At 48.2% G+C, this 18865-nt stretch overlaps 1 protein-coding gene across 2 annotated transcripts in view; it reads left to right on the top strand.

Annotated features, from left to right (window-relative positions):
- Positions 1-18865, top strand: part of RASGRF1 (Ras protein specific guanine nucleotide releasing factor 1) — a 70128-nt gene that overhangs the window by 36043 nt on the left and 15220 nt on the right. For both annotated transcript variants that reach the window (XM_035131316.3, XM_088656629.1), the window contains 13 exons: positions 1175-1428; positions 5074-5153; positions 5422-5615; positions 6023-6132; positions 7698-7816; positions 8916-9076; positions 11233-11296; positions 13417-13553; positions 14892-14974; positions 16026-16274; positions 16708-17081; positions 17349-17474; positions 17865-18035. In XM_035131316.3, the coding sequence (XP_034987207.1) occupies positions 1175-1428; positions 5074-5153; positions 5422-5615; positions 6023-6132; positions 7698-7816; positions 8916-9076; positions 11233-11296; positions 13417-13553; positions 14892-14974; positions 16026-16274; positions 16708-17081; positions 17349-17474; positions 17865-18035 (2122 nt within the window). The remainder of the gene's footprint in view (positions 1-1174; positions 1429-5073; positions 5154-5421; positions 5616-6022; positions 6133-7697; positions 7817-8915; positions 9077-11232; positions 11297-13416; positions 13554-14891; positions 14975-16025; positions 16275-16707; positions 17082-17348; positions 17475-17864; positions 18036-18865) is intronic.

Here is an 18865-nt window from a genome sequence, read left to right as displayed (position 1 = left end):
ACAGTTCCCTAAGTAGGGGATCCTCAACTAGCAATGCTCATTTGGAGCTGTCTGAGGTCCTGATTTTATCTGCCTTCTGTGATAGAGCTTCTGACCAATCTTCACTGGCTTGATCTGATTTTGCAGGCTATGACTTGCATTTGGCTATTTTGGCCAGCCTCTGCCTGCCTTGCCTTGACTTCACCAGATACCATCTCCTTCCCCCGTGTGCCTCAAGTGCCCACAGAACAGAATACCAGGCCAATGTGGCCTGCAGTTTAGGGAAGGCACACAGCTCAGGCATATAGAACCTGCTTTGCATGCAGAAAATCCCAAGTTCAATCCTCAGTGGCTACTCTAATTAAAAGGCCCTGGTAGTTAGGGATGGGAAGCCCTACTGGACACCCCAGAGAGCCACTGCCAGTGAGAGTCAACAATACTGGGCTTGAAAGGCGTATTAATGTGTTGTAATTGGTGTTTTGATCTGCTCTTATTTATGTATTGCGTTATCTGTAGCAAATGTTTCTGTGTATATACCCTTTGGTGCCAGTGTGTGACAGTGCTTGGAGACATATCAAAGCCTTTCCTGAGAGTGGGATTGGCATGCTAGGTACAAGTGCAAACATAGAGTATATATACAATATTTACACTTCCAAAATCCAAGGCCCTGGGGGCAATCTGCCTGATTCAGAAGTGTACCAATCCAGAAGTGTTTCTGTTACCACCAAGATTTATACAGTATAGGGTCTGGTTGTGGGTTTCCCGCGAAAGAAGGAAAGTGACCTCATGCATGCTCAGAGGCATTCTTTTGTTTCATAGGAACCCCCAGCTACTGGAACACATTCTGAATCCAAAGTAGATTAATGCCCTGCAATTCTGTGTTTTAATAGGTACCTGTGTGCACATAGATATTAAATACACCATATAATAATAAACAGAGGAGCAGTCAGTGAAGGGCACTATCTAATCTCAGGGAGATAATTGAAGCTTTATAAACACAGAAGGGACAGATAGATCTGTTCCAGCCCCTACAAAATGAGACTGATGAATCTCTTTGCAGAGCTGGGATGGGTGTGATGAAATCTTGCTGGGATCTTCCTTGCGCCAATTTGAAAGCTCCATGCCAAATGGTCACCTAGTACTTCTCCCTGTTGCTTTGTGTGATCACCTTATGAAACTCCTTGTCTTTTATCAGGTCCAGAGCTTTTTACGAGGCTGGTTGTGCAGGAGGAAATGGAAGACCATCATCCAAGACTACATCCGCTCACCTCATGCAGACAGCATGCGGAAGAGGAACCAGGTGGTCTTCAGCATGCTGGAAGCTGAGGCAGAGTATGTTCAGCAGCTGCACATCCTGGTCAACAACTTCCTGCGCCCACTGAGGATGGCTGCCAGCTCCAAGAAGCCCCCTATCACCCACGATGATGTCAGCAGCATCTTCTTGAACAGGTGAGTAGGGGCCATTTCTGGCTACATCCGGCTCAAGGAAAGCAACTTGTTATTCCAGGGTTTAAAACAACAACAACAACAACAACAACAACAGAAGCTAATAGCCCCACAGTTATTTGTTTTGCTTGTGTGTGTTAGATTTATAGCCTGCCTTTCAACTTTTCAAAAAGTCTGCTTGGTGGCTTATAACCAGATTTAGTGTGTTTTATTTTACTTTTGCAAACATAACAAAAAAGGGCTTTGGGGAGCCTGTTGCTAAAAACTCTAGGACAACAAAAACTGTTTCTTATTGAAGAGCTAGAAACCAGCCAGTGAGAGGCTGTTGAACCATGAAATGCAGGAAGCTGAATTAATTCTTTGTGTCTGACTTCACCACAGAAAATGTAGAGGAGATTCTTCTAGCAGAACTGATTTCCCCCCACCCCCACCCCCACCAGTCAGGGAGGGAGCCTGAAAAATTGAGTCAAGTAGAGGTGACAGAATGAAGTTCTGGGTCTTGCCAGCAAATTAGCAAGTAACAAGTCACCGGGGTGATCTAGTAGACATAATATGCTTGGACACATGAAAGGCTTTAAAAAATGGCAGTAGCAGAGAATGTGTCTCTGGTCCTCAAGGATTTTCCAGACTACAACTCTCATCATCATCATCTTTGTCCATTGGTCATGCTGGCTTCTGGGACTTCTTGAATTTGGAGTCCAACAACATTTGAAGGACCACAGATGTAAAAATAAATAAAAATATATTTATTTATCCATTTATATCCCACCTTTCTTCCAAGGAGCTCAAGGTGGCATACATGGTTCTCTTCCTCCCCATTTTGTCCCCACAACAACTTTGTGAGGTAGGTCGGGCTGGCTGAGTGCGGATTCAAAGCCTAGACTCCCAGGTCCTAGTCCAACCCTCTAACCACTACACCATTCCTGGCTCTCGTGTTCCCCCCCACCCCATGTCATAAGTTATGCAAGCACTGGACAGTGTGTGTAGGCCAGTGGGCAGGCTTGCCAGCCCCGCAGTCAGGCAAAGGGGATATCCCAAGTGCAGGATCCTTCACCACCTTCTAGCAGTGACTTGCAAGGAACCTGCCGGGCACCCAAGATATTCATGCAGCCTCATTTCTGCCTCATTTCTGGCTGAATGCAGCTCCCTCTAAAGGTGCATCTGGAGAGAAAGTGCAGGTGTGTTGGTCAGGACTTAGGTGTGTGCATAGGCATGCTCTATCACACACACACACACACACAACACATTCTTAAAAATTCCCCCTTCAGGGTGGACTTTGTTTCCACAGAAAGGAGGGCACAGGCCAAATTAGCTCCCAACTCTGGTGAATTAGAACAAATGGAGCCTTGGGCTAAATTCTGCCAGGACTGAGCTCTCGCTTCACCCCAAATCCAGGCACCAGCAGCTCCTGTTTTTGCTCACAGCTGAAATCGCCTGGCCTGTTTCTCAGCGCTCCCCCTCCCAGACTGTTTCTGTTGTTATAGCTACTGGTGCATTAGATCATTCATAGCAGGGGTAGATGCCTGGCATTCAACAGTAAGCAGGCTCCACAACCTTCCCACCATCCTATTAGACTGGGCACTAATGGAGCCTTCAGATAGGCATAGCAAGGGGCTGCGCAAATGCACCGTCAAGGGCCTCCTCCAGTGCTGGAACTGGGATGGCCAGATCCTGCCCTGCAGTATCCCGTAAGGAAGGAACCAGGGAAGGGATTCTGGCCTGGCAGGCTGGACCACCTCATCAAGAAAGCAGCCTTCCTCCTAGTGCCTGGATCATGTCCTGCCTCATCTGGCCCCAAGCTCTATTAACCCTTTCCTTCACCTTTCTGACATTGTCAAGCTCTGTTAGCAGGGCACACATCTCCAAGTCTGTGTGTATCTCTGTGTGCCCTCAGGCATGCTGCAGTGTTCCAAAGAACCCCCAGTTTCTACTACGATGGCACTTTAAAACTCCACATTGCAGCTCCAGAACACATCCTTCTCGATCAGTGCGGTACCTTGTGGCTGTACTAAACTATTTATACCTCCCAAACATGCATTCCTAGGACTCTGTTGTTTTCCTGTACTCTGTGGTGACCCCCCAGCGGACTTCGACTGCATAGACACCATGCTTTTAAAGTGCACTTGGAGCACATTCTTTTCCTCAAAGAATTGTGGGTCCTGTAGTTTACCCCGCACTGCATTTTAATTTCCAGCAACCCTTAACAAACTATAGCTCCCAAAATTCTTTGAGAGGGGAAAAATGTGCTTCAAATCATGGGACCTGTAGTTTAAGGGTGCTGAGAATTGCAGCTCTGTAAGGGATGTGGATGGCACTGTGGGTTAAACCACTGAGCCTTGGGCTTGCCGATCAGAAGGTCAGCGGTTCGAATCCCCACGATGGGGTGAGCTCCCGTTGCTCGGTCCCTGCTCCTGCCAACCTAGCAGTTTGAAAGCACGTCAAAGTGCAAGTAGATAAATAGGTACCACTCCAGCGGGAAGGTAAACAGCGTTTCCGTGTGCTGCTCTGGTTCGCCAGAAACGGGTTAGTCATGCTGGCCACATGACCCGGAAGCTGTACGCTGGCTCCCTCGGCCAGTAAAGCTAGATGAGCGCCGCAACCCCAGAGTTGGACTTAATGGTCAGGGGTCCTTTTACCTTTACCTTTTAAGGAGAAACTGCAGTTCCCATGATTATTTGTGGGTGGGTGTGCTTTAAACATACAGTATCATTTGGATGCAAGCCGAGTGTCTGAACATCTGCCATGGGTGGTGTCACCAGAAATGCAACAGAGCAGTTTGTTCTCGCCACCTTCCCACAAAGCAGGATAATTGCTTGGCTGGTATCCATACTTCCACATGTCCTGCAGATTGACAGCAGTCTGCCCATCCTAGTCCCTCTGTGGCTGAAGAATCCCTTCCTCTCTCCCAGGAGTGCAGGGATCAATAGTGGGAATGAATGGACAGCAGAAGTGATGCTTCAGTTTGAAGGAAGTGGGCAATGCTTCACTTTGAGCTGCTGTTGAAATATTTTACTGGCTGCCAGATTCTTCTGCTGACAGTCAGGGGCTGGTGAGAACCAGTATCAGATGAAAGGCGTTATTGGTTACCTCTTCCCACCTGCCCCCCCTTTTTTGTATGAAGACACCTGTGCCCAGACAAAGCACATGGAAACATGTGCACAGGTGTTCTGAGATGCGTGCAGCAAGACCAGGCTTGTCCGAATGGAAGGAGACCAGCAGTGCCCAGTTGAGCAGGTTTACTGAAGAAGATACCAATCTATGTTGCGATTACCATGTATAGTTCTGGTCACCTCACCTTGAAAAGGATATTGTAGAGTTGGAAAAGGTTCAGAAAGGGGCAGCCTAACTGATCAGGGGAGTTTCTATGAAGAAAGGTTGTGGCATTTGGAACTTTTTAGTTTAGAGAAAAGGAGAGTAAGAAGCAACATGATAGAGAAGTTTATAAAATTATGCCTGACGTGAAGAAAGTGGAAAGAGAAAAGTTTTCCTCCCTCTCCCATAACACTAGAAGTCCTGTGTTTGCAGAGAATAAAAGGTTCATTCTTAAGAAATGAGCACTCACTCCCCATACTTTTTGAACCCTGGGAGCACCAGGAGGATGCCTACACAACAGCTCCTCCATCTGATTCATTTTCTTTTCTCTTTCAGTGAGACGATCATGTTTTTACACCAGATCTTTTACCAGGGCCTGAAAGCACGCATCTCCAGCTGGCCAACCTTGGTGCTGGGTGAGTGTCACTCTTTGCTCTTCGTTCTCTTCCTGGTTCAACGGGAGGACAAGTGTCAAGCACAACAAAATGTTGCCGCACAGAGTTGCACCTATTCAGCCACGACCTCTCCTCGGATGCTGCGTTCCATGCCCTCACCCCCTGGTTTTCCGTCCCCCTACAACAACCAGCCAATATCCTGTGTCCACTAGGCTCCAGGGTAGAGTCAACAGGGGCTGACTGCATCTCCTACACCCGCTGCTTCTCACTGTCGCCTCTTTGCTCACAGCTGACCTCTTTGACATCCTGTTGCCGATGCTCAACATCTACCAGGAGTTTGTCCGGAACCACCAGTACAGCCTGCAGATCCTGGCTCACTGCAAGCAGAACAGGGATTTCGACAAGCTGCTGAAGCACTATGAGGCCAAGCCAGACTGCGAGGAGCGAACGCTGGAAACTTTCCTGACATACCCCATGTTCCAGGTGTGGGAGGAAGCAGCAGGTGGCTGTCACAAGGGGGTGCCCAAGACAGCCTCTCTCTCTCTCCTTGCCCAAGTGCAAGGAGAAATTCCAGTATAGATCCCTGGTGCCAGGGATGCCAACTTGAATAAAATATTGGGGGGCCCAGGTAAGCCCCACCCACATAATTGATCAAATATTTTATTGGGAGTGTGGATCTGAAGTAGTGGTGTGCAGCTGGGCTTCCCCCACTTATTCTCAACAGCCATGAGGATTCTAGGGCAGCTCCAAAAAAAATTGCATAAACCAAATAGCTTGGGTGGAAGATGCCCAGAATTTCCTCCTGCTGCTTCCAGGTCTTACCTGTGGACTTTTCTGCATTGCACGGAATTGTTCTTCCACCCTCTCTAACCTGTCTCCTCTTCGCCCAGATCCCCAGGTACATCTTGACGCTGCACGAGCTCCTGGCTCACACGCCCCACGAGCATGTGGAGAGGAACAGCCTGGACTACGCCAAGTCCAAGTTGGAGGAGCTCTCCAGGTGGGAAGATTTGGCAGTTCATGCTGTAGGGCGGAGGGTGTGGTGTGTTGAATTTTGAGCACAAATTTTGCCATGAAGTTCTGGTTCTGGAAGGCGAGAATGTACCCGGGTGCTACGTGATTGTGTGTGCACCACCGAATACCCACCGCCATCCATGGAGAGAGCTCCCGGCAGCACGCTTAGCTCAGCGCCTTAATGAATGCTGAACTTCTCACATTTTTGTATAATTATCACATTGGGGAAAATAAGCCTCCATCTGTACTCCAGCAGAGACACCGTGTTCAGGATGTGTGAAGGGCAGGATGACAAGGCAGCATATGCTATTTTAGAAAATGCTGAGAAGGGAAAACACACATCCCCGAGGAGAAGTTTCAAGCTTGCTTGAGAAACTTCAAAGGCATGTTGGTCTCAGAGAGACTCCCCGTCTTCAGTTAGACCTGGGACTTTTCCACCGGCCAGGTCTTGGCCACATGGGCCAGAGATGGACCAGCTGGTGGGAAAGGGGCTCTGTTGGGTCAGGCAGAGGAGGGGAGGAATCATAGAACTGCAGAGTTGGAAGGGATCCAAAGGTCTAGTCCAGCCCAGTACAATGGGGGTGAGGGAGGTGTGAGCAGGGCCGGTGCTAAGGATTTTTGCGCCCTAGGCGAGATCACCTTCTGGCACCCCCCCATTAATAATAAATAAATAGAAAAAATAAATAGGAAAATAGGAAAAATAAAAATAGAAAATAGAAAAAAGAAAGAAAAAATAAAAAATAAAATAAAAACAGCTGAGAGGTGCGCCTCCGGAGCTTCGTGTGGGGAGCGTGAGACTGGGGCCCCTCCACTGCGCTCGTCAGCTGTTGTTGAGCGGCTTCAGGCCACTCTCCGGAGGCATGCACACTCCTCGGGATAGCGGCCTGAAGCCGCTCAAGTGCAGTGACAGATGTGGAGGAGGCAAGCAGCCCCAGGCAGCACCGGGCGGCAGCGGGCAGGCTGGCCAGTGCCCCCTCCATTTTGGTGCCCTAGGCAGCTGCCTAGTTCGCCCAAATGGACGCGCCGGCCCTGGGTGTGAGCATCTTGCCATTTGTTCCCTCCTGCCCAAGTGATGGGGACCAGCTCTACCATTAGGCAGAGGGAGGTAGCTGCCTCAGGCAGCAGGTGCTGGGAATGTGGAGAATGGCTTAGAGGCCTTAGAATCATAGAACCAGAGAGTCGTAGACTTGGGAGGGACCCAAAGATCCATCTAGTCTAACCGCCTGCAATGCAGGAATACCTTGGTATCCCACATAGGCTGCCTTCCATCTTCTACTAAGCTGCCCTCAGGGGCACTGGAAGGTGTTGTCATGTCACCCATCTTGAAACAAGATTCAACTTTTCTGTCAACCCTTCGCCACAAATGGCTTAAACTGGTGGAATGCTTGCTACACTTGGAACTATGCTGAATGCTAACTCTGTGCCAGGCGCTGTTTTCTCCCCCCCCCCAATCTATGGGTCCATTTTCTGGACTAGGGGTGGGGAAATAAAATCAGCTGCAGCCATCCCAACGCAGTTGGCGTTTTGCTGACCTTTTTCCTCTTCCCGTAGGATAATGCATGACGAAGTGAGCGAGACAGAAAACATTCGGAAGAACTTGGCAATCGAAAGGATGATCATCGAGGGGTGTGAAATCTTGCTGGACACCAGCCAGACATTTGTCAGACAAGGTAGCTTCCCTGCAGAGGAGAGACAGAGGGGCCTTTTTCTATCCTCTCAGCACAGCACCATTTCTAGGCCATTGCTACCCAGTCACCCCTTTGGTTGGGACAGACCATGATGGTGCCCTCCAGATGTCATTGAGCTCCAACTCCCATCATTCCCATGAGCACTGGCTGTGTTAGAAATCATTTGTAGAGATGGAAGGGACCCCAAGGGCCATGTAGCCCAACACCTTGCAATGCAGGAATCATAGGTAAATAATCCATGACAGGTGGCCTTCCAACCCCTGCTGAAAAGCCTCCACTGAAGTAGAGTCCACCAGCTTCTCAGGTGGCCCATTCCATTGCAAAACAGCTCTTACCATCAAAAAAGATATTTGATGATAGCTATCATACCACCTTTTAAGTCTCCTCTTCTCCAGGCTAAACATACCCAGCTTTCTCAACCATTCCTCATAAGACTTGGTTTCCAGACCCTTGGTCATCATATTCACCCTCCTCTGCACACATTCCAGGTTGTCAGTACAGTGGTACCTCTGTTTATGAACTTAATCCATTCTGGAAGTCCGTTCTTAAACCGAAACCGTTCTTAAACCGAGGTGCGCTTTCCCTAATGAGGCCTCCCGCCGCCAGTGCCCTTCCACTGTTCGGATTCCGTTCTTAGACCGAGGTAAAGTTCTCAAACCGGGACACTATTTCTGGTTTTGCGGAGTTTATAAACCAAATTGTTCTTAAACTGGACTGTTCTTAAACTGAGGTACCACCATATCCTTCTTAAATTGTAATGCCCAGAACAGGACACAGTACTTCTGTGGATGCAGCCTAGAATCATATTAGCTTTTTGGGGTTTTTTGTTTGTTTTTTGTTTTGCTAATTAGGTGTTGTCTGGGACTGATGGGATTTCTAGAGCACCAAAGGTTGGCTCCCCCTACTCTTGAGGAGCTCTCCTCTTCTGTTGGGGAGTGAGAGGGGACAATCCAGTCCAGGGCCAAGCTAATGACTCTTGCCTGCTGCCCCAGCTTGTCTCCTGACTGTGGTGCCTGGGAAGGAAGAATGGCATTGCCCAGGCCCTGTGACCTACCGGTAGTGTTTATCCTCCTCCTCCTAGGTTCCCTCATCCAAGTGCCGATGTCTGAGAAGGGGAAGATCACGCGGGGTCGCCTGGGCTCCCTTTCCCTGAAGAAGGAGGGTGAGAGGCAGTGCTTCCTCTTCTCCAAGCATTTGATCATTTGCACGAGAGGCTCCGGTGGGAAGCTGCACTTGACCAAGGTGAGTGGATGGGAGCAGGTGGCACCCGGCCTTGCAGTGGAGGGCAGTGGGTTTCCAGATACCCCACCCTCTGCCCTCGGAAGCCCTCTAAGAAGTAGCTGCAGGAGAGGGACTATGAGCAACATCCTGGGAGGGGTATCTCTAGGACCAAGCTGAAACTGGCAGGCTCCCTTGTTATTTTTGCTGTTGAGTGCTGGGTGTTGTTTGCGTAATCTTGTTCTATTTATAGTATTGCCGTGTTGCTTTTTATATGTTATTATATTTGCCATTGTGTTTGTTTTGCTCTGTTATTATGACATTGTTTTTTTGCGCTGTTTAATGTTGAAATGCCTTCCTGTTTTCTCACATTGAGCATGATTTTTGTGTTTGTGGAATAGCGGCATACAAATAAGATGAGTGGCTGGCAGGTGGGAAAGGGTGTAGTTTACCCATTGCAGAGTGACAGATCCCAGGACCTTGAACAAAGTACAGATCCCAGGATCCTTTGTGGGGGGGATAATGGGCTTTAACTGTATAGTGTTGGCATAGCCCCAGTCAGAAACAGCATGTCAACCGTCCCACCCCAGTACAGCTTTAGAAACATTCAGTGGGTGGAGTAATGGAAACCCAAATCCATACATGGGGCATGAGAGACATTTCTGGTCCAGAGTGGAGAGCTGTGCCTGAGAACAACTTGCAATAAACCAGGCAAGGACTCTGTAAATTGGAAAGGGTGAAATCTGGCTTGGCCAAGACACCTACTAAAGACCTTGTGCAAATTATTCTTGTCCCTGGCAGGTGAAATCAATAGGAAGTTCCAAAGGGTAGGTACTGCCATACTAAAAGAGGTATAAGGGAGTCACTGAAGCACCCCACAATAGCCTAACCTTGGCTACCATAGGTTCAGGTCAGCGGCCACAAGCAAGAGACTTCAGCCAGGAGATAGAAGCAAAACAGCGTCCAGTAGGCCTGATCTTTATTGTTGCAACAAGACTTCAAACTACCACACAGAAGAAGCAAGGAGAAGCCCCGAACAATGGTTACATCAGTACTTTAAAGTTTCCCAAAGTTTCCCATAATACATTTCCAGAAGCATCATCAAGACATCATAGATATGTCAGAGAGATCCAGGCATGCCCCTGTCACTCAAATATAATCTTTCACATGTACTCACAGTACAAAGCATTTACAGTTCTCTCGTCCCTGAGTCAAGTCAAATACACCCCTTTGTCTTGTCTCGGCTTAAACCCATTATGGGGTGGGTAGGCATTGTGCTTGAGATGCTTATCTGTCTGACACTTTTGTGACTGTACATCTCAGAGATTATGGTGACCCATGAGTTATGTGTTCTGAAACACAGGGTTTTGGGGTTTTTATGTGGCTTAGGTGTGACATCTGTGTACGGAAAGTGGCTTAGGTTACTCTCTTATTTGCATGTGGCGTTGTGTCCAAATTTCAGCGCTATTAGTCAAGCGGTTTCATTGAACATTAGAGAGGAATGGACATGCCCAGTTTACATTTATATATATATATATATATATAGATTTGGTAATGTGCAGTAGAGGCTCTTTGTCTTTGCCTTGTAGTGTGGAGAGATAGGCTCTTGGGGGGGGAGGTCTCTCACCCCCCCTTCCAATTTCAAGTTCTTACAAATGCAGTATGGGTGTTATGTGGCACTTGTAATAGTGCCAGTTCCACCGATTGAAGGGTGTCTATGGGGCAAGACGACCTTGTAGCTAAACTAGTCCCGGCTCTAGGTAGACCCCAGTGGCGCGGTGCGTCAGGGCGCCAGGCCGGTAGGCAGGGCGCTGCGCGGCAAAGCCACGCGGAAACCATGCCACGCCCTGCAAGGGCGGGGGCGCCGGAGTGATCTCCGCCCCTCAGCACCAGGGCGCGCGACCTGCTCGAGACTGCCCTGAGTCCCAAGTTGCTAAGGGCTTTATATACTAATAGTAACACCTTGAACTTGGTCTGGCATTTGACTTGACACCCTGACTGATGTAGCCAGAAAGTTATAACATCCAAACCTAGAGAGGCAGGTCTCACTAGGCACCACCACCTCCTGCCCCTCCTCTGCCTCCCCAGGTGGGAGGAAAGACCTGGAAGAGAAACAGGGTGGTAAGAACTTCCCGCTCAAGCGGCCTCCTCCTCATGCTTCTTCTCTTTCTTTATTCCAGAATGGCGTGATCTCCCTCATTGACTGCACCCTGGTGGAAGACACAGAGAGCACCGATGAGGACAGTAAGTACTACTCAGACCTTAGGCAAAGTCTACAAACCAGAGTGAGCCTCCTTCATTGCCCCCTGCAAACTTTGGCCCCACCCACACGACACATTTAAAGCAGTGCCGCACCACTTTAGACAGTCATGGCTTCCCCTAAAGAATCCCGGGAACTGTAGCTTGGAAAGGGACCCAGGTGGCGCTGTGGGCTAAACCACTGAGCCTAGGGCTTGCTGATCAGAAGGTCGGCGGTTCGAATCCCTGTGACGGGGTGAGCTCCCGTTGCTTGGTCCCAGCTCCTGCCAACCTAGCAGTTCGAAAGCACATCAAAATGCAAGTAGATAAATAGGAACCGCTATAGCGGGAAGGTAAACGGCATTTCCATGTGCTGCTCTGGTTTGCCAGAAGCAGCTTTGTCATGCTGGCCACATGACCTGGAAGCTATACGCTGGCTCCCTCGGCCAATAATGCGAGATGAGCGCGCAACCCCAGAGTCGGTCACGACTGGACCTAATGGTCAGGGGTCCCTTTACCTTTACCTTTAAGGGTGCTGAAAGTTATTTGTTGTTGTTGTTTAGTCGTTTAGTCGTGTCTAACTCTTCGTGACCCCATGGACCATAGCACGCCAGGCACTCCTGTCTTCCACTGCCTCCCGCAGTTTGGTCAAACTCATGTTAGTAGCTTTGAGAACACTGTCCAACCATCTCACCATCTGTCGTCTCCTTCTCCTTGTGCCCTCAATCTTTCCCAACATCAGGGTCTTTTCCAGGGAGTCTTCTCTTCTCCAGGGAGTCTTCTCTTCAGTTATTAGGAGTTATTAGGATACCCCTATTTCCTGCATAGAGCTATGGCTCCGAGACTTCACTGGGGGGAAAATATTGATTGTTAAATGACTCAGGGAATTGTAGTTCTATGAGGGGAATGGGGTGGGGGTGTCTCCTAACATCTCTTAGCACCTTTATCCAACTTTGGTGCAGATGGGTTCTGAAAATCTTGAATTTTCTATGTGCAATTATATGCAATGCTATTCCCATCTGCTCCACCTGCGCTATACATTCAAAACTGTATTGTACAAATTTAAACAACCTCAGGTTCCCCCAAAGAATCCCGCAAAGGGTTGTTTGTTAAGATGCCAAGAGTTGTTAGGAGACCCCTGTAACCCTCCCAGAGCTGCAATTCCCAGAGTTTGCTGGTTGGAAGAAGGATTGGTTGTCAAATGACTCCTGGTCATCTAGCAGCTCAATATTGCAGACACTGACTGGCAGTGGCTCTCCAGGTTTTCAGACAGAGGATATTTCCCGGCTCTTGCACATGGAAATATCACCAAGGAATGAACCCAGGACTTTACACACACACACACACACACACACACACACACACACACACACACACACGTATAACAAAGAAGACTAACAAAGTATTCCATCAATTCAAGGGGAGAGGCAAAGAAATGAAAGATAGGAAAAAGAATACAGTGTATATTTGAGGGCTAGGCATGCTGTGTGTCAGAGCCTTGCCTAAATGTTATGCAGAAGTCTGTAGAGTTAAAAGGTATGTAGGTTTAATTCATGCAAGGTAAACAATAAGTGCTCTCTTTTATACACTATGCATTGCATCTGGACCTTAAACATATAAATTGGTCAGTGAAACTTCTGTGAACAGGAAGAAAAATTATTAAAAAGGCATTTAAATTAAATTAAAAAATTATAAAAGAAAAAACCTGGGGCTTTTTGCATGCAAAGCAGATGCTCTACTTTCCCCACCCCACAGTTTAATTGAAGCTGGCCTATGAAGTGGTTAAAAATTGTATCTGTGAAGTTATATTTTGAGGAATGACTAAATTCCAGTGTAGGGAGAATCACAGATGGCCCCTCAGCAAAGACTGAGCCTGAAGTTGCCAGAAAAAACTGGGATATGCAAATGCTGCAGAGATGGCGGCTTCTCTCCCACAAACAGCTGAGGAGGGTTTGATCCTGATGCTGCTCACAAATGCAACAGTCACTGTGCCACCCTCTTGGTGTTGCAGCAAGGCAGGGCCCAGTGCAGTTATGGTTTGCACCCCCAACGTTACACTCACCCACCAGCAATCTGTACTTCACCCTCACAAATCGCCTCGCTGTTCTGTTCTCTCGATTCCAAAGCAAAAGGATCCGGGCAAGATATAGACCATCTTGACTTCAAGATTGTGGTGGAGCCAAAAGACAGCCCATCCTACACAGTTATCCTAGTGGCCTCATCCAGGCAGGAAAAGGCAGCCTGGACCAGTGACATCAGCCAGGTAAGGAGGAGTCAAGCCCGGGGGAGGAGGAGCTACCCAAATCAAGGTGCCAGAGGATTGGGAGGGGAGGCACCCCACCCCACAGGCCACTCTATTAAGGAAAGTAAATATCCAAAAGAAGTTGTGGGGTGTAGCCCAGGAGAGGGCTTTCTCTGAGGCAGACCCTAAGCAACGGAATTCCTTACGGAGGTGTATCTGGCACTTTTATTCTTATTTATTTATTTACTGCATTCATGTCCCACCGTTCACCTCAAGGTGTGGGGTGCATGGCTCTATTCCTTATTTAATCCCCACAACAACCTTGTGAGGTAAGTGAAGCGAAGAGATTTGAACTCGGGTCTCCCAAGTCCCGGTCCAACATCCTAACCACTAAACCACACTGGCTTCTGTTTGCCTCTTTGCTCTGGCCTTTTGACACCTGACCTGAGATATGTGTTTTGGGGACCCAAATTCCTGGGGCTGTGATTTGTTTTAATTCTTATAATGTTGAATTTTAGATGTTGTAATCCATCCTAGGACCTGCTAGTGAAAGGCTGTTAATAAATTTAATAACACTATCATCATCATCAAATGAATCATTCAGTGTGACTATAATCTTCAGGCTATCTGGAATAAAGGTCATTCTAAGAATAGTTTGCTATTGGGGGTGGAGTTTTGAATGGAGCCAGCATGGTGTACTGGTTAGAGCAGGCTTCCTCAACCTTGGCCCTCCAGATGTTTTGAGGCTACAATTCCCATCATCCCTGACCACTGGGTCCTGCTAGCTAGGGATCGTGGGAGTTGTAGCCCAAAAACATCTGGAGGGCCGAGGTTGAGGAAGCCTGGGTTAGAGTGCCAGACTAGGACCTGGGAGACCAGGGTTCAAATCCCCACACAGCCATGAAAATCACTGTCAGTCAGTCGCTACCTCTCAACCTAACCTACTTCACAGGGCTGTTGTGGGGATTAAATGAGGAGGAAGAGAACCATGTATACCACCTTGAGTTTCTCAGAGAAAAAGAATTAAAAAATTCCTTCCAGTAGCACCTTAGAGACCAACTAAGTTTGGCATTGGTATGAGCTTTCGTGTGCATGCACACTTCTTCAGATGCACACGAAAGCTCATACCAAAGACAAACTTAGTTGGTCTCTAAGGTGCTACTGGAAGAAATTTTTTTTTGTTTCGACTACGACAGACCAACACGGCTACCTACCTGTACCTACGCAGACATCCAGACACCTCAGAAAGATTCACCAATGCAGAACTCTGTTGCAGAATTGCAGTCCCTTTGCTCTTTTCCACAGTTTTGAATGCAGCTTTCATTCTCCATCCACCTCACGCTTGTGTGTGTGTTTCAGTGCGTGGATAACATCCGCTGCAATGGCCTCATGATGAATGCCTTTGAGGAGAACTCAAAAGTCACCGTCCCCCAGATGATCAAGTAAGTGCCTGAGACGAACGGAGGCACAGGAAGGGAGTTTTCATGGAGTGCTTTTGACGTTGTCGGCTTGCAGTTCTGTTCTCCACCCTATTAGGAGCTGGGGTCCCAGCGATGCAGTCCTGAAAGACTTGCCTCTGTTGTGAGAGGGATGTGTGAGCATCCCAGGGCTCTTGCACAACCTTCCCAGACCCAAATAAGCAAGGCAGAAAGCCTAAAAAGCTCTTTCTGAAGCTGGTTTACCCTGCTCTCCATATATTTATTTATTTTTCAGCTGTGTACCCAAGGTTTCGATCACATAAGTACAGGCATCCCCAAACTCGGCCCTCCAGGTGTTTTGAGACTACAATGCCCATCATCCCTGACCACTGGTCCTGTTAGCTAGGGATGATGGGAATTGTAGTCCCAAAACATCTGGAGGGCCAAGTTTGGGGGTGCCTGCATAAGTAAATTAGGCGTAAGTGGCTGGTCAACTTTATTTTTTAAAAAAACTTCGTTCGAGCTTTCCTCTTTAGATAAGCAATATGTTTTCAAGAAAAGCAATTTGCCAAACCCTAGGATTCTGGCAATCCAAACTATTAAGATTAAAGGTCTTCTAGAATTTGGGAACACAACCCTGGGCTGCTATTAAGAGATGAGAAATAAGTTATTTGTTTTTCAAACCCTGTATTGTTTCCATAGACAAGTTCAAAAGCACCAGGTGGAAAGATGGAGTAACAGTTTATTTAGTTATCAAAGAGATCTCAGCAAGCACCTTATTCCAAAACTCAGCCACCTTTGAGCAGTCCCACCACATGTGTTCATAGGTACTAACTATGGGTCGGGTTGAGATGTATTCTTGCTTCCTTTGTTTAAAGCAGCTGTGAGCAAGATCCTTGTTGTGGAACAGCGGCATACAAATGAAGTGATGAATGCACAACTGAACCAGCTTACCCAGTTTGTCAGAGAATGCCTGCGTGAGCCCCATGAATATTCTGGTTCCCCCATGTTCTGTGGCCAGAAGGAAATGATGCTTTGCCATGCTGCCATTTATCTGCTTCTTTGCGCTTCCCAGGTCTGACACCAGCTTGTACTGTGACGATGTTGACATCCGATTCAGCAAAACAATGAACTCCTGCAAAGTCCTCCAGATCCGCTATGCCAGTGTGGAGCGGCTCCTGGAGAGGCTGACGGACTTGAGGTTCCTCAGCATCGACTTCCTCAACACCTTCCTGCACTCTTACCGGGTCTTCACCACGGCTATGATTGTCTTGGACAAGCTGATCACTATCTACAAGAAGCCCATCAGTGCAATTCCTGCAAGGTGAGTCTCCTCCTCTTCCCCCCCTGTTGGAGAGGAGGATACTTTTTCCTGAGAAATGCAATATGGACTTGGGGAGGTGGGGCAAAAATGCCATGCATGGAGGAGAAGGCTATCAATGACTATTAGCCATGATGGCTATGCTCTGCCTCCACGGTAGGAGGCAGCAACACTTCTGAAGACCAGTTGCTGGAAACCACTGGAGAGGAGAGGGCTCTTGTGCTCGAATCTGGCTTGTGGGTTTCCCACAGGCATCTGCTGGTCCACTGTGGGAACAGGATGCTAGGCTAGATGGGCAACTAGGTAGATTTCCCAGCAATTAGAAGTTCCAGCCTCCATACTGCTTGGAGATGGGACAGACAAAGGAAAGGGAAAGAGAAAGAGATATCAGGTGCAGAGAGCCAATGAGGTCTCTTCTGGGTTTTTTCCCCACCAGGTCTCTGGAGCTCCTGTTTGCCAGCAGCCAGAACACCAAGCTCCTTTATGGGGAGCCTCCCAAGTCTCCGCGAGCCAACCGGAAGTTCTCCTCGCCACCACCCCTCTCCATCACCAAGTCCTCTTCCCCAAGCCGGAGGAGGAAGCTGTCCTTGAACATCCCCATCATCACAGGTGGGAAGGCCCTGGACCTGGCTGCCTTGAGCTGCTCCTCCAATGGCTATGCCAGCATGTATTCCTCCATGTCGCCCTTCAGCAAGACCACTCTGGACATCAACAAGCTCTACGTCTCTGCCAGCAACTACTCCAACAAGATCTCCGATGAGGGGGAGGTGGGCACAGAGAAGCCAGAGGAGACCCTTCTGAACAAGCAAAGTAAGTGATTTCTGAAGGAGGGGGGGTGCTCCTGTGTAGAGCAGGGTCAGGAAGGGGGTAATAAAATTGTAGAACTGTAGGATCATCTATAGTCCAACCCCCTGCAATGCAGGTATCACAGCTAAAGGATCCCTGGCAGATGGCCATCCAACCTTCGTCTCAAAATTTCCAGTCATATGCAGTCCGTTCCTCTGTCGAAGGGCTCTTGCCATCAGAAAGTTCTTTTGTGTGAAATCCTTAAGTGATGCCTCCGCTTGTTCCAACCAGGCCCAGAGATGTCTGTCCGAGAAGAGTCTGACATGGATCCAAACCAGAGTGACGAGGCAGAAACAGAGACCTCGCCAACCAAATCGCCCACGACCCCAAAACTGGTCAAGGGCAAAAACTCCTCAGGTAATTCTAGCAGCCACTGAGAGCCCTCTCCTCCATGAATTTGTCTGGTCTTCATTCAAAGCTATCCAAGTGGGTGGCCTTCACTGTCTCCTGCGGAAGTGAGTTCCACAGTTTACCTATGTGCTGTATGAAGAAGGACTTCCTGTTGTATAATATGGTGATGAACATCAGCTCTCAGCCATGCCTTTCTGAATACCATTGCACAGACCACTTGAGAGAGGCTTTGTGTTGACTCTTGTCGATGAGTGTTTGCCAGTGCAGTTCCTGGGGAAGGATCTGGCCCCCTCTGAGTCTCCTTTAACAGCCAGCAAGTGGGGAAGGAGCCCTTGGGGAGTGTTTCATGCCAGAGGAAAGCTCACTGCGGATTTTCTCTCCCTCTTCCTGATGCAGAATTCCCTTTGTTCTCCTATAACAATGGGGTCGTGATGACATCCTGCAGGGAGCTAGACAACACTCGCAGTGCCCTCTCAGCTGCTTCAGCCTTTGCCATCGCAACCGCAGGCGCCAACGAGGGCACGCCAACCAAAGAGAAGTACAGGAGGATGTCCCTTGCCAGTGCAGGTGAGAGAATGGGGATCCCTCCCTTTCTTTGGAACCCCACTCCACTTTCTCTGCAGAGAAAGTGGCCATGGGGACACTTTGCAAAAGCCTGATTGATTTGCAGGATTTGTATCCTGAAAGGTAGGGCATAAACACTTGTATCATGCTGATGAGGGACTTACTTATTTATTATATTTGTATATCACTATATCATACGTGTGTGTGTGTGAAAGAGAGAGAGTGTGTGTGTGTTTCACAACACCCCAATCTCTGAGCAGAGTGAGGTTCCAGGGGTTCTAGGAGCTTACCCAGAATTTGTGTTTGCTTTGGAATGAGGTATAGCGAAAATCATGGTGTCTTTATGATATATGGTTTATTTACACATATATACAACCTGAGCCTGCGATGGATGAGCTCACAACACCCCAAGACGGTCTTGCTTCTCCTATAGCCACAGCCATGGATTCCCACAGAAATCAAGCGTGGCTCTTTCTCTCTGCCTTTTCAGCCTGCCCACTTCCTCCAGCTTCTAGCTCACATAACTCAGCTCTCAACTCTGGCCTTTTGCCTTTCTAACTGGCAGCCTGTTGAGGGAGTAGGCCCACCCTTTTTCTATCTAGCACAGAACCATTCCCTTTGTTTCCTTAATGGCTCGTTTCCTCACCAGAAAGCTGGACTGGCTATTCCAGGACTTAGACAGCTCTTGACATACAGCCTATTCCCCCCCCCCCCAAGCTATACATATATATGTGGTTTCAGCAATAAAAACATAAAACCATACAATAAAAAACATATAAAAAAGTAAAAACAGACATCAATTAACCATTGTGGGAGGATGTAGTCTTAAACCG

Source organism: Zootoca vivipara, chromosome 13 (assembly GCF_965207765.1).
Source record: "Zootoca vivipara chromosome 13, rZooViv2.hap1.1, whole genome shotgun sequence".
NCBI lineage: Eukaryota > Metazoa > Chordata > Lepidosauria > Squamata > Lacertidae > Zootoca > Zootoca vivipara.
This window is presented reverse-complemented; position numbering and strand designations above follow the sequence as displayed.